The sequence below is a fragment of the Physeter macrocephalus genome, chromosome 6, assembly GCF_002837175.3.
Source record: "Physeter macrocephalus isolate SW-GA chromosome 6, ASM283717v5, whole genome shotgun sequence".
NCBI classification, from domain to species: domain Eukaryota; kingdom Metazoa; phylum Chordata; class Mammalia; order Artiodactyla; family Physeteridae; genus Physeter; species Physeter macrocephalus.
Window position 1 is genome coordinate 52245571 of NC_041219.1, and position 11871 is coordinate 52257441.

Genomic DNA, 11871 nt, shown 5'->3' on the forward strand with positions numbered 1-11871 from the left:
TTGTGACCCAAGATGTGTTCTATCCTGGAGAATGTTCTGTGCGCACTTGAGAAGAAAGTGTAATCTGCTGTTTTTGGATGGAATGTCCGATAAATATTAATTAAATCTATCTGGTCTATTGTGTCATTTAAAGCTTGTGTTTCCTTATTAATTTTCTGTTTGGATGATCTGTCCATTGGTGTAAGTGAGGTGTTAAAGTCCCCCACTATTATTGTGTTACTGTCGATTTCCTGTTTTAGAGCTGTTAGCAATTGCCTTAAGTATTGAGGTGCTCCTCTGTTGGGTGCACATATATTTATAATTGTTAAATCTTCCTCTTGGATTGATTCCTTGATCATTATGTAGTGTCCTTCCTTGTCTCTTGTACCATTCTTTACTTCAAATTTTCTTAAATTTACTGAGGCTTGATTTGTGACCCAAGATGTGATCTGTTGAGAATGTTCCATGTGCACTTGAGAAGAAAGTGTAATCTGTGGTCATATAATCCATTCACGTTTAAGGTACTTATCGATATGTATGTTCCTATTACCATTTTCTTAATTGTTTGGGGTTTGTTTTTGTAGGTTCTTTTCTTGTCTTGTGTTTCCCACTTAGAGCAGTTCCTTTAGCATTTGTTGTAGAACTGGTTTGGTGGTGCTGAATTCTCTTAGTTTTTGCTTGTCTGGAAAGCTTTTGATATCTCCATCGAATCTGAATGAGATCCTTGCTGGGTAGAGTGATCTTGGTTGTAGGTTCTTCCCTTTCATCACTTTAAGTATATCATGCCACTCCCTTCTGGCTTGTAGAGTTTCTGCTGAGAAATCAGCTGTTAACCTTATGGGAGTTCCCTTGTATGTGATTTGTCATTTTTCCCTTGCTGCTTTCAGTAATTTTTCTTTGTCTTTAATTTTTGCCAATTTGTTTACTGTGTGTCTTGGTGTGTTTCTCCTTGGGTTTATTCTGTACAGGACTGTCTGTGCTTCCTGTACTTGGGTGGCTATTTCCTTTCCCATGTTAGGGAAGTTTTCGACTAAAATCTCTTCAAATATTTTCTCTGGTCCTTTCTCTCTCTCTTCTCCTTCTGGGACCCCTGTAATGCGAACGTTGTTGCATTTAATGTCGTCCCAGAGGTCTCTTAGGCTGTCTTCATTTCTTTTCATTCCTTTTTCTTTATTCTGTTCCACAGCAGTGAATTCCACCATTCTGTCTTCCAGGTCACTTATCCATTTTTCTGCCTCAGTTATTCTGCTATCGAGTCCTTCTAGTGTATTTTTCATTTCAGTTATTGTGTTGTTCATCTGTTTGTTTGTTCTTTAATTTTTCTACATCTTTGTTAAACATTTCTTGCATCTGCTCCATCTTTGCCTCCATTCTTTTTCAGAGGTCCTGGATCATCTTCACTATCATTTTTCTGAATTCTTTTTCTGGAAGGTTGCCTATCTCCACTTCATTTAGTTGTTTTTCTGGGGTTTTATCTTGTTCATTCATCTGGTACATAGCCCTTTGCCTTTTCGTCTTGTCTGTCTTTCTGTGAATGTGGTTTTTGTTCCACAGGCTGCAGGATTGTAGTTCTTCTTGCTTCTTCTGTCTGCCTTCTGGAGGATGAAGCTATCTGAGAGGCTTGTGCAAGCTTCCTGATGGGAGGGACTGGTGGTGGGTAGAGCTGGCTATTGCTCTGGTGGGCAGAGCTCATTAAAACTTTAATCCACTTGTCTGCTGATGGGTGGGGCTGGGTTCCCTCCCTGTTGGTTGTTTTGCCTGAGGCGACCCAACACTGGAGCCTACCCGGGCTCTTTGGTGGGGCTAATGGCAGACTCTGGGAGATCTCATGCCAAGGAGTACTTCCCAGAACTTCTGCTGCCAGTGTCCTTGTCCTCACAGTGACACACAGCCACCCCCCGCCTCTGCAGGAGACCCTCCAACACTAGCAGGTAGGTCTGGTTCAGTCTCCTATGGGGTCACTGCTCCTTCCCCTGGGTGCCTATGAGCACACTACTTTGTGTGTGCCCTCCAAGAGTGAAGTCTCTGTTTCCCCCAGTCTTTTCGAAGTCCTGCAGTCAAATCCCGCTAGCCTTCAAAGTCTGATTCTCTAGGAATGCCGCCTCCCGTTGCCGGACCCCCAGATTGGGAAGCCTGACATGGGGCTCAGGACCTTCACTACAGTGGGTGGACTTCTGTGGTCTAAGTGTTCTCCACTTTGTGAGTCACCCACCCAGCAGTTATGGGATTTGCTTTTATTGTGATTGCGCCCCTCCTACCGTCTCATTGTGGCTTCTCCTTTGTCTTTGGATGTGGGGTATCTTTTTTGGTGAGTTCCAGTGTCTTCCTGTCGATGTATGTTCAGCAGTTAGTTGTGATTCTGGTGTTCTTTTAAGAGGTAGTGAGAGCACATCCTTTTACTCCGCCATCTTGAGCCAATCTCCAGCAGGCGGACTCTTAACCACTGCTCCACGATGGAAGCCCTACAGTATGTTTTTAAAAAAGTAATATTGAGGGACTTCCCTGGCAGTCCAGTGGTTAAGACTTTGTGCTTCCACTGCAGAAGGCACGGGTTCAATCCCTGCTGGGGGTACTAAGATCCCGCATGCTGTGCGGCCAGAGAAAAAAAATAATAATAATATTGAGGTGTAATTTATATACAATAAATCGACCTATTTTATATTTGTGGTTCTGTGTATTTTGACAAATATACCACCACAATCAAGATTTAGAGCATTTGCATCACCCCCAAAACTCCCTCCTGTCACTCCCTCCTGCTGCAGCCCTTGATCCTAAGCAACCACTAGTCTCTTTGTCACCATGGATTCATTTTGCTCTGTTTAAAATTGCATATAGGTGCTTCCCTGGTGGCGCAGTGGTTGAGAGTCCGCCTGCCGATGCAGGGGTCACAGGTTCGTGCCCTGGTTCGGGAAGATACCACATGCCACGGAGCAGCTGGGCCCGTGAGCCATGGCCGCTGAGCCTGCGCGTCCGGAGCCTGTGCCCCGCAACGGGAGAGGCCACAACAGTGAGAGGCCCGTGTACCGCAAAAAAAAAAAAAAAAAAAAAAAAAATTGCATATAAATGGAATCTTTTAGTTTTTACTTTTTTGTCTCCAGCTTCTTTTACTTACCGTGTTTATTAGATTCATCTGTGTTTACAGATGTGCTTGTTCCTTTTTGCTGAGTAGTATTCCATTGTAGGTATACCATCCTTTGTTTATCCTTTCACCTGTTGATAGATATTTGCGCTGTTTCCAGTGTTTGACTATTATGAATAAGACAGCTGTGAACATTCATTTACAAGGAGTCTTTGTTTAGATTTATGATTTCATTACTCTAGGGTAATACCTCGGATTGGAATTACTGGGTCACACAGTAAGTGTATGCTTAACTTTATAACAAGCTGGCAAAGTGTTTTCCATCGTGGTCGTGCCATTCTATGGTCCTACTCACAGTGTATGGGAGTGTCAGTTCAGCATCCTCATCAACACATGGTATTGATAGCCTTTAAATTTTAGCCCTTCTAGTGGTACCTTATTGTGGTTCTGATTTGCATTTCATCGATAACAATGTTGATCATCTTTTCATGTGCTTATTGACTATTTGTATATCTTCTTTTACAAAGTGTCTGTCCAAATTTTTTGTCCATTTTGTTCAGTTGAGTATTTTTTTAAAAATATTGCTTTGTAAAAGTTCATTACATGTTTTTTTTTTTTTTTTTTTTTTTTTTTTTTTTGTGGTACACGGGCCTCTCACTGTTGTGGCCTCTCCTGCTGCGGAGCACAGGCTCCGGACACACAGGCTCAGCGGCCATGGCTCACGGGCCCAGCCGCTCCGCGGCATGTGGGATCCTCCCAGACCGGGGCATGAACCCGTGTCCCCTGCATCGGCAGGCGGATTCTCAACCACTGCGCCACGAGGGAAGCCCCATTACACGTTCTTGATAAGAATGCTTTGTCAGATATAGACAGCAAATACTTTTCTCCTGGTCTCTGACTTATCTGTTTATTTTCTTAATGGTATCATTCAAAATAGAAGTTTTCAATTTTGATGAAATCCTGTTTATCAGTTGTTATTTTTTTAAAAATTTTTATTGGGCTATAGGGGATAGATTGGGAAATATCTCTGCAAGTTATGCTCCACTAGGGAAATGTCCCTTCTAATTTTCCTGGGATAGCTTTCGGAGCTTTTTCGTTTTCTTGGAGCCGCTGCTCTTGCTGGCAGCAGCCTCTTCAGGTCCTCTTTTTCTTGGGGACACTCTTGTTTCCTGGCTCTTCAGGGTCACTTACTGGTTCCTCTTTGGGGAAAGATTTCTTCCTTTTGGGAGGACTTCCACTGCCAGCTGTCTCTTCAAGATCACTACTAACCAGCTCCTCTGTGGAAGAAGATTTCTTTTTCTTGGGTTTGGAGAAGGAGACAGATGGGTCTTCCATTCCATTCTCCTGAGGAGCCTCCTGGGGTGTTTGCTTTTGCTTCCTTTTGGGCCTTTCACTTGTCTCCTCACATTCCTCTGGGGTACTACTGCTGTTCTCTGAAGATGCCAGGGCAATCGCAGCCAGCCGTTTGTTTTCCTTCTTCAAGCATTTCTTCTCCTGTTTCTCCAGCTTCCTAGTAATCTCGGCAGCTGCTTCCTCTGCCTGAACGCCTCCTTCATGATATGCAGATTGTTTCGTGGAATCTCTCCAGTCTCATAGAAAGACAGCCACTCCTCAACTTGTTCTCGAAGCTTCTCCCCCCAATACACTGGTGGGTACCTCAGAGAAGCAATCAATTTGTGAGGCAATACTGCATTTGCTTGACAGGTATTAGGAGTTGCGGCCAATGAAGGTAGAGTGGAAAATGAGTCCATATTTTGGGGTGTTACCCCTTGTCTTCAGGGCTCTGGAAACTTGGTCCCTTTGCTGGGCCCAGAGAATCCCTCAGACACCAGGACTGGCTGTTTATAATTTTTTTTTAAATTTGTCTTTTCTTGTATCTTATCTACCACAAGTTCACAAATCTTATTTTTAATTAAATTAATTAATTTATCTTTTTTTTTATGGCTATGTTGGGTCTTATTTGTGGCACGCAGGATCTTCGTTGAGGCATGTGGGATCTTTCATTGAGGTGCACGAACCCGATAGTTGTGGCGCGTGGGCTTAGTTGCCCCGCGGCATGTGGGATCTTAGTTCCCCGACCAGGGATCGAACCTGTGTCCCCTGCATTGGAAGGTGGGTTCTTTACCCCTGGACTGCCAGGGAAGTCCCCCCAAATATTTTTTTCTTAAGTTTTCTTCTAAAAATTTTAGTGTCAGCTTTTATGGTTAAGCCTGTGATCCGTGTATGATGTGAGGTAAGGGTTGAGGTCATTTTACATATAGATACTCAGTTTTTCACAATCATTTGTTGAAAAGGATTATACTTTCTCCATCAAATTGCTTTAGTACATTTATTGAAAGTCAGTTGACCATATATGTGTTCATCTGTTTCTGGACTTCTCTACTTTGTTTGTTTGTTTGTTTGTTTTTCTGGTATGCGGGCCTCTCACTGCCGTGGCCTCTCCCGTTGCGGAGCGCAGGCTCCGGACACACAGGCCCAGCGGCCATGGCTCACGGGCCCAGCCGCTCCGCGGCATGTGGGATCCTCCCGGACCGGGGCACAAACCCATGTCCCCTGCATTGGCAGGCGGACTCTCAACCACTGCGCCACCAGGGAAGCCCTGGACTTCTCTCCTTTGTTCTGTTGAACCACTAGAACAACACTGTCTTGATTAATCTCACCTTATAGTAAGTCTTGAAATAGGTGGTGTTAGCACTCCAAGTTTGTTCTTCCTTTTCAAAATTGCTTTGGCTAGTCTAGGTCTTTTTCCATGTACATTTTAGTATCAAGATGTCAATTTCTGTTTTTAAAAATCTGCTAGGATTTATTTGGGGTTGCACTGAATCAGTAGACCAGTTTAAGGAAAACTGATATCTTAACAGTATCGCATTTTCTCATCCATGAACGTAGTATATCTCTCCATTTATTTAAGTCTTCTTTAATTTCTCTCAGCAGCGTTTCGTAGTTTTCAGCGTGCAGATCTTTTTTAAAAAATAAATTTATTTATTTATTTTTGGCTGTGTTGGGTCTTTGTTTTTGTGCTTGGGCTTTTTCTAGTTGTGGTGAGTGAGGGCCACTCTTTGTTGCTGCGTGGGGGCTTCTCACTGTGGTGGCTTCTCGTTGCAGAGCACGGGCTCTAGGCGTGCGGGCTTCAGTAGTTGTGGCACGCAGGCTAAGTAGTTGTGGCTTGCGGGCTCTAGAGCGCAGGCTCAGTAGTTGTGGCACACGGGCTTAGTTGCTCCGCGGCATGTGGGATCTTCCCAGGCCAGGTATTAAACTCATGTCCCCTGCATTGGCAGGTGGATTCTTAACCAGTGCGCCACCAGGGAAGTCCCTCAGTGTGCAGATCTTGCACATATTTTATTAAATTATCCTGAAGTATTTCACGTTTTTGAATGTTGTTAGTAGAAGTTAAATATTTTTTATTTACCAATTTTTATTGCTAGTATATAGAGAAACAATTAATTTTTGGATATTGACCTTGTAACTGGTAAGCTAGCTGTTCACTCTCATTAATTCTTGTAGCTCTTTTCCTTATAGATTTCTTAGGCATTTCTGCTTACACAATCATATTATTTGTTAGTAAAGAAAATTTTACTTATTCTTTTTCAATCTGTATGTGTTTTATTTCTTTTTCTTGTCTTATAGTACTACCTGGGACCTTCGCTACAATCTTGAATATAAGTGATTAGAGTTTGTTGTTCCAGTCTTAGGAGGAAAGCATTCAGTCTTTTCACCATTAAGTGTGCTGATAGCTGTAGGTTTTTTAGTAGATGCCCTTTATCAGGTTCAGGAAGTTCCCTTCTATTCCTCATTTATTGAGAGTGTCATGAAAGTGTGTTGTATTTTTTTCAAATTACTCAAACCCAACTATATTACATGTAAATGATCTAAATATTTTAATTAAAAGGCAGAGAATTACAGACGGAATAACAAAGCAAGACCTTATCAATCAGTCTTTGCTGTTTAAAAAGAAACACTTTTTAAATTTTTATTAATTAAGAAGAACTTTATAGAAGTATCATTGACAAATAAAAATTGTACATATTTAAGGTGTACAACGTGATGCTTTGATATATGTATACATCATGAAATAATTACCACCATTAAGCTAATTAGCATACTGTCTTGATTTTCATTCTATTTATCTGGCTATTCTTAGTCTGTATTCTTTGCTCAGGACCACTATTAGGCCTTAAAATATTTTAGCTTCACAGATGCTGTTTTCTTCTCATCCTGTATCTTTTCTCTACAATCTCATGGCTTCATTTATTCTCTGTGGCTTCATTTATTTCTCCACCTCAAACTGTTTCCCTGAGTTTACCATGCATACATCCAATTGCCTACATGCCAGATTTTCTTAGATCTTTCAAATGAATATCAAGCTTGTGTGCAAAGCCAAAGAAGTTAATGATTTTCACTGCAAACATGAGAATGATGTCCTGTGAAATTGTGCAATGTAATGATCTTTTAAGATTCCTGTATCTGTGAATGTCTCCAGCTATGTATGCAGTCAAGAACCAAAATCAATCTGTGACCTTTTTTCTCCCACATCCAATTAGTCATTGAGTTCTGCCCCTGTATCATATATTTCCATAGCTCTCTCTATATATTGTACCTAAAATTTTAAATATTGTATAACTGAGTATATATTTGCATGATTATATAATCATTACAAAACTCTCCTAGTAGGCTGAATTTTCTGTGAAGTCATAGACTGTATTTGCTTTGCTCACTGTTATAAGCCTTATATATAATGTAGATCTGGCTTATAATAGGTGCTAAATACGTGCTTTTCAGTGAATTAACAAAGCATATGAGTAAAATTAAATATTTTATAAAATATCGTCTCAAGTCTTTTTAGAATTACGTGACTCTTTTGAGGATCATACTTTTTTTTTTTTTTTTTTTTTTGGCGGTACGCGGGCCTCTCGCTGCTGTGGCCTCTCCCTTTGCGGAGCACAGACTCCGGACGCGCAGGCTCAGCGGCCATGGCTCACGGACCCAGCCGCTCCGCGGCATGTGGGATCTTCCCAGACCGGGGCACGAACCCGTGTCCCCTGCATCGGCAGGCAGACTCTCAACCACTGCGCCACCAGGGAAGCCCCATACTTTTTTATTTTAAATTGAATTTTATTTATTTTTTTATACAGCAGGTTCTTATTAGTCATCCACATTATACGCATCAGTGTAGACATGTCAATCTGAATCTCCCAATTCATCACACCACTTTAAATATAAAAATACAAATAAGTTGACAGTAAAAGGATGTTAAAGGATATAGCAAATATAAACCACAAGAATGGTATGCTGTAATAGTGTCAGACAAGGCAGACTTCAGGATACCCTATATTCACTTCAAGACACTCACCCACTCTTGCTGGAAACAGGGCGCATAGAAGCCACCTCTAGCTGCCATGTCTGGCAAGTTCTTGTTTGGAAACAAAGCCTTGGTTAGGTGGGGGTCCCTCCCTCTGGTTCCCCTCTTTCCCTGGATTGTATGTTATCCAAGCACATGAGTCATTCTGTAGGGCCTTAGGAGAGAGGGCACCTGATGTGTGTGTGGGGACATCCATCTTTTCCTGAAGGTACATCTAGTAATCATTATTTCTGGTCCCCCAGAGTCTGTAACTAACACTGGCAAATACCCATCTGCACTCCCCACGAGAGAAGTAAGGGAGATATTAGGACCTAGATGGAAACTGAGTGCAGGTCAGCTTGCGGAGTCCCTTGCGCTTCAAGTCCAAGCGGCCCCACCTCTGAGTCTGGCAGGGCAGGTGGGATTTTGTCAGCGAAGGGACTGAGCACAGGAGTGTGTGCAGAAGGGCAAAGGCAGAGAGTGTGGTATGTGTGGGAAGAGAGACACAGCATCCTCGGCGTCGGGGAGGCAGCAGGAAGTGCCCAGAGGACCTGGAGGCACGTTGGGAGAGGCGGCCTGGTGAGCTGTGGGCATTTGGGGCCAGCACAGGCTTTAAACCACCGTGAGAGGGACGTGAAGACATGTGTCTGTGTTTTGGGAAAGTGAGTTTGACGCAGCAAAGATGAGGCTGTGGAGGGTGTGGCTGGACAGCTGAGGGGCCTGTGTCCGGGACTTCTGGGCAGCTGGGCTTCATGCACAGACACACTGGGGCTCACGTCACGTGGAAAGTCCTTTTCTCTTCTAAATAAAACTATTAGGTAAGTCCCATCTCCTGTCACCATGATTTTGCACATAGTGATCTGTGTAACATTGAAAAGATAATCTCAAGATACAGGTGTAACTTTGTTGAAGTTGCAGGCTTTATGTTTTTCATTTTGTATCCAACAGCGAAAACTTTGTTGCAAACCAACCTAGGCCCACAGACTGACATATGAGACGCACTGAGTGCTTCAGACCTTGTAGAGTCCAGGCAAAGACAGCAGGAGCCCGCAGAGGGTGATGTGGGGTGCAGGGGAAGGGGTGGGTGGCTCGAGAGTCCTTAGGTGGCGTGACAGGACCTAGTACTCGGTGTGTGCATGTGAGGGAGGTGGTGGCCTCAGGGACAGCCCTGGCTTACTCAGCAAGGTGGCGCAAGGAAATGAGGGGCCGAGTAGGTGGGGAAGGCAGAGGAGCAGAGGGTCGAGCAGAGGGCCTGTCCTGAGCGTGGCTTTGCTGAGGTTTGTTCTGGGAGCTGTTCTGTGTCCTGGAAGGGATGGCCAGGCGGGTACGGCCACGAGAGGAGGCATAGGAGGGACAGGGAAGCAGAGCTCGTTACACTCCCAGGTCCTGGAGGCCGGAGGCACCGACCTCACGCGGGCCACGTGCGGGAAGCCCAAGGGGGGCAGGAGGCAGAAGGGGAAGGAGCCAAGGCAGAGCCGAGGCTGCAGCTTTTATTGGGGTTTCCACGTGGAAGTCAAGGCTGGACAGGGTGAACAGCTTCGGGTCAGCTTGCTTGGATGATTTCGGTGGGCTCTGAGCTATATGGGTGGCTCCTGGCTGCCTGGCCCCTGGCCCTGGGATAATGAAGGCAGTGGAATGTAGTCCCCTGGGTGTGTGTGGGCCCACAGAGGAGGAGGGCTCCGGGGGCTCAGCCTACAGGTCACAGGAGTGCTACTGGGAGCCCTTTGCCATCTCTAGGCATTGGCCACCCAGGAAGGGCAGTGTCTCCTCAATCAGAAAGTTTTTTAAAGATGTCGAAACATAATATACAGAAAAAAATATATACGATACAGAGACATCTGGGGAGAGATGTCCAGTGTTCACTGAGGAAGGGCTGGACACTGGGGAGGAGGGTTGTGAGTCTCGCTGTTTGGGTGGAGGGGCATCCCCCGTCGGACATGTGGGAGACCGGCATGTGTTGGCCTCGGAGCCCAGGGCCTAGTGGTGGGAGCTCCGGGGGCCCCCCTGGGAGGACAGGAGGCTGAGCTGTCCTGCCGTACGTGGGGGAGCGCCCCCTGCAGCCCAGGCCCCGTTGTGGGCGGACTTCGGGACCTGGGTGCTGGGGTTGCTGAGGCGGGTTCGCACCTGGTGGCAGTGACCCTCTTATCTGCTCGCAGCTCTGTGGCTGTCACTATGTTCTGGAAGTTTGACTTGAACACCACGTCCCACGTCGACAAGCTGCTGGATAAAGAGGACGTGACGCTGCGAGAGTTAATGGATGAAGATGACATCTTGCAGGAGTGCAAGGCCCAGAACCGGAAGCTGCTGGACTTCCTGTGCAGGCAGCAGAGCATGGAGGAGCTGGTGAGCCTCGTCACACAGGACCCGGCCGTGGACATGGAAGAGAAGGTCCGCTTCAAGTATGTACCGCGGCTCTGAGTGGCCTGGAGCTGGGCAGTGTGCAGGGTGGCAGCGGGCAGGGCTTGAGGACGGTCGGAGCCGGGCCTTCTGACAGAGGGGCTGACCGTAAACGTTTGCCCCGCCTGGTGAGAAGGCCCCTCCGGGGGCCTTGCTTCTGTGATGTTGAGGATCTCCCGGGGGTGGTTCCTCGCTCGGGGTTATAGCGAGCTGCACCGTGCTGGGGCGCTTCGGGTGAGTATGTGCTCAAGAAAGGCTGAGCCCTGACAGGCCGGTGGGCGCAGCCTCGGCCTGGCTGTTGAAACAGCCAGTCCCCAGGGACAGGCGGCATCTGACTGCTCGACTGTGGGGTCTTGGGCCCGGAGGACATATTTTGTGTCATTAGTGATCCTGACCGTTCTCAGTTTTTCCTAAAATGTTCCGTTCAACAGTCGGCTGGGATGTTAGAGGATGACAACAGGGACAGGGCAAGGAGTTAGGACAAGGGTTGGAGTGAGGACAGAGTGTGAACGGGTGGGGCCTCAGGTGACAGGAAGGACAGCAGAGCCGGCCTCTAGCTCTGAGGGTGCCTCTCTGGGCCCAAGCAGGCTCTGGGAAGCGGGGGAGCTGGGGCTAGTGATGCAGAGGGATTCAGGGCAGACAGGGTGCCCTCAGCTGCTCATGTGTCCCACAGGGAGTCGGCGTGTGGTGGTAAAGTCTTAGTTGGGAAACTACGGCCTGAGGTCAGATTCTGTTTTTGTGAGGCCTGCAAGCTGAGAATGGTTTTACATTTTTAAATGGTTGGAAAAAATAGAAAAATAATAATATCACATGAAAATGACAAAATTCACATTTCTTTGTGTGTCATTTTCATTGTAAAGTCTTGTTGGACATATCGGTGACCCGTTGGCCATGACAACATAGACGTTCTAAAATATTGACTCTCTGGGCTTCCCTGGTGGCGCAGTGGTTGAGAGTCCCCCTGCCGATGTAGGGGACACGGGTTCGTGCCCCGGTCCGGGAAGATCCCACATGCCGCAGAGCGGCTGGGCCCGTGAGCCATGGCCGCTGAGCCTGTGCGTACGGAGCCTGTGCTCCA

At 46.0% G+C, this 11871-nt stretch overlaps 1 protein-coding gene across 1 annotated transcript in view; it reads left to right on the forward strand.

Moving 5' to 3' along the window:
• PPP6R2 (protein phosphatase 6 regulatory subunit 2) overlaps window positions 1-11871 on the forward strand; it is an 82631-nt gene that overhangs the window by 27154 nt on the left and 43606 nt on the right. Inside the window, exons 4-5 of the mRNA XM_028490789.2 lie at window positions 9345-9452; window positions 10553-10795. Of these exons, the coding sequence (XP_028346590.2) occupies window positions 9388-9452; window positions 10553-10795 (308 nt within the window). The 5' untranslated portion in view covers window positions 9345-9387. The remainder of the gene's footprint in view (window positions 1-9344; window positions 9453-10552; window positions 10796-11871) is intronic.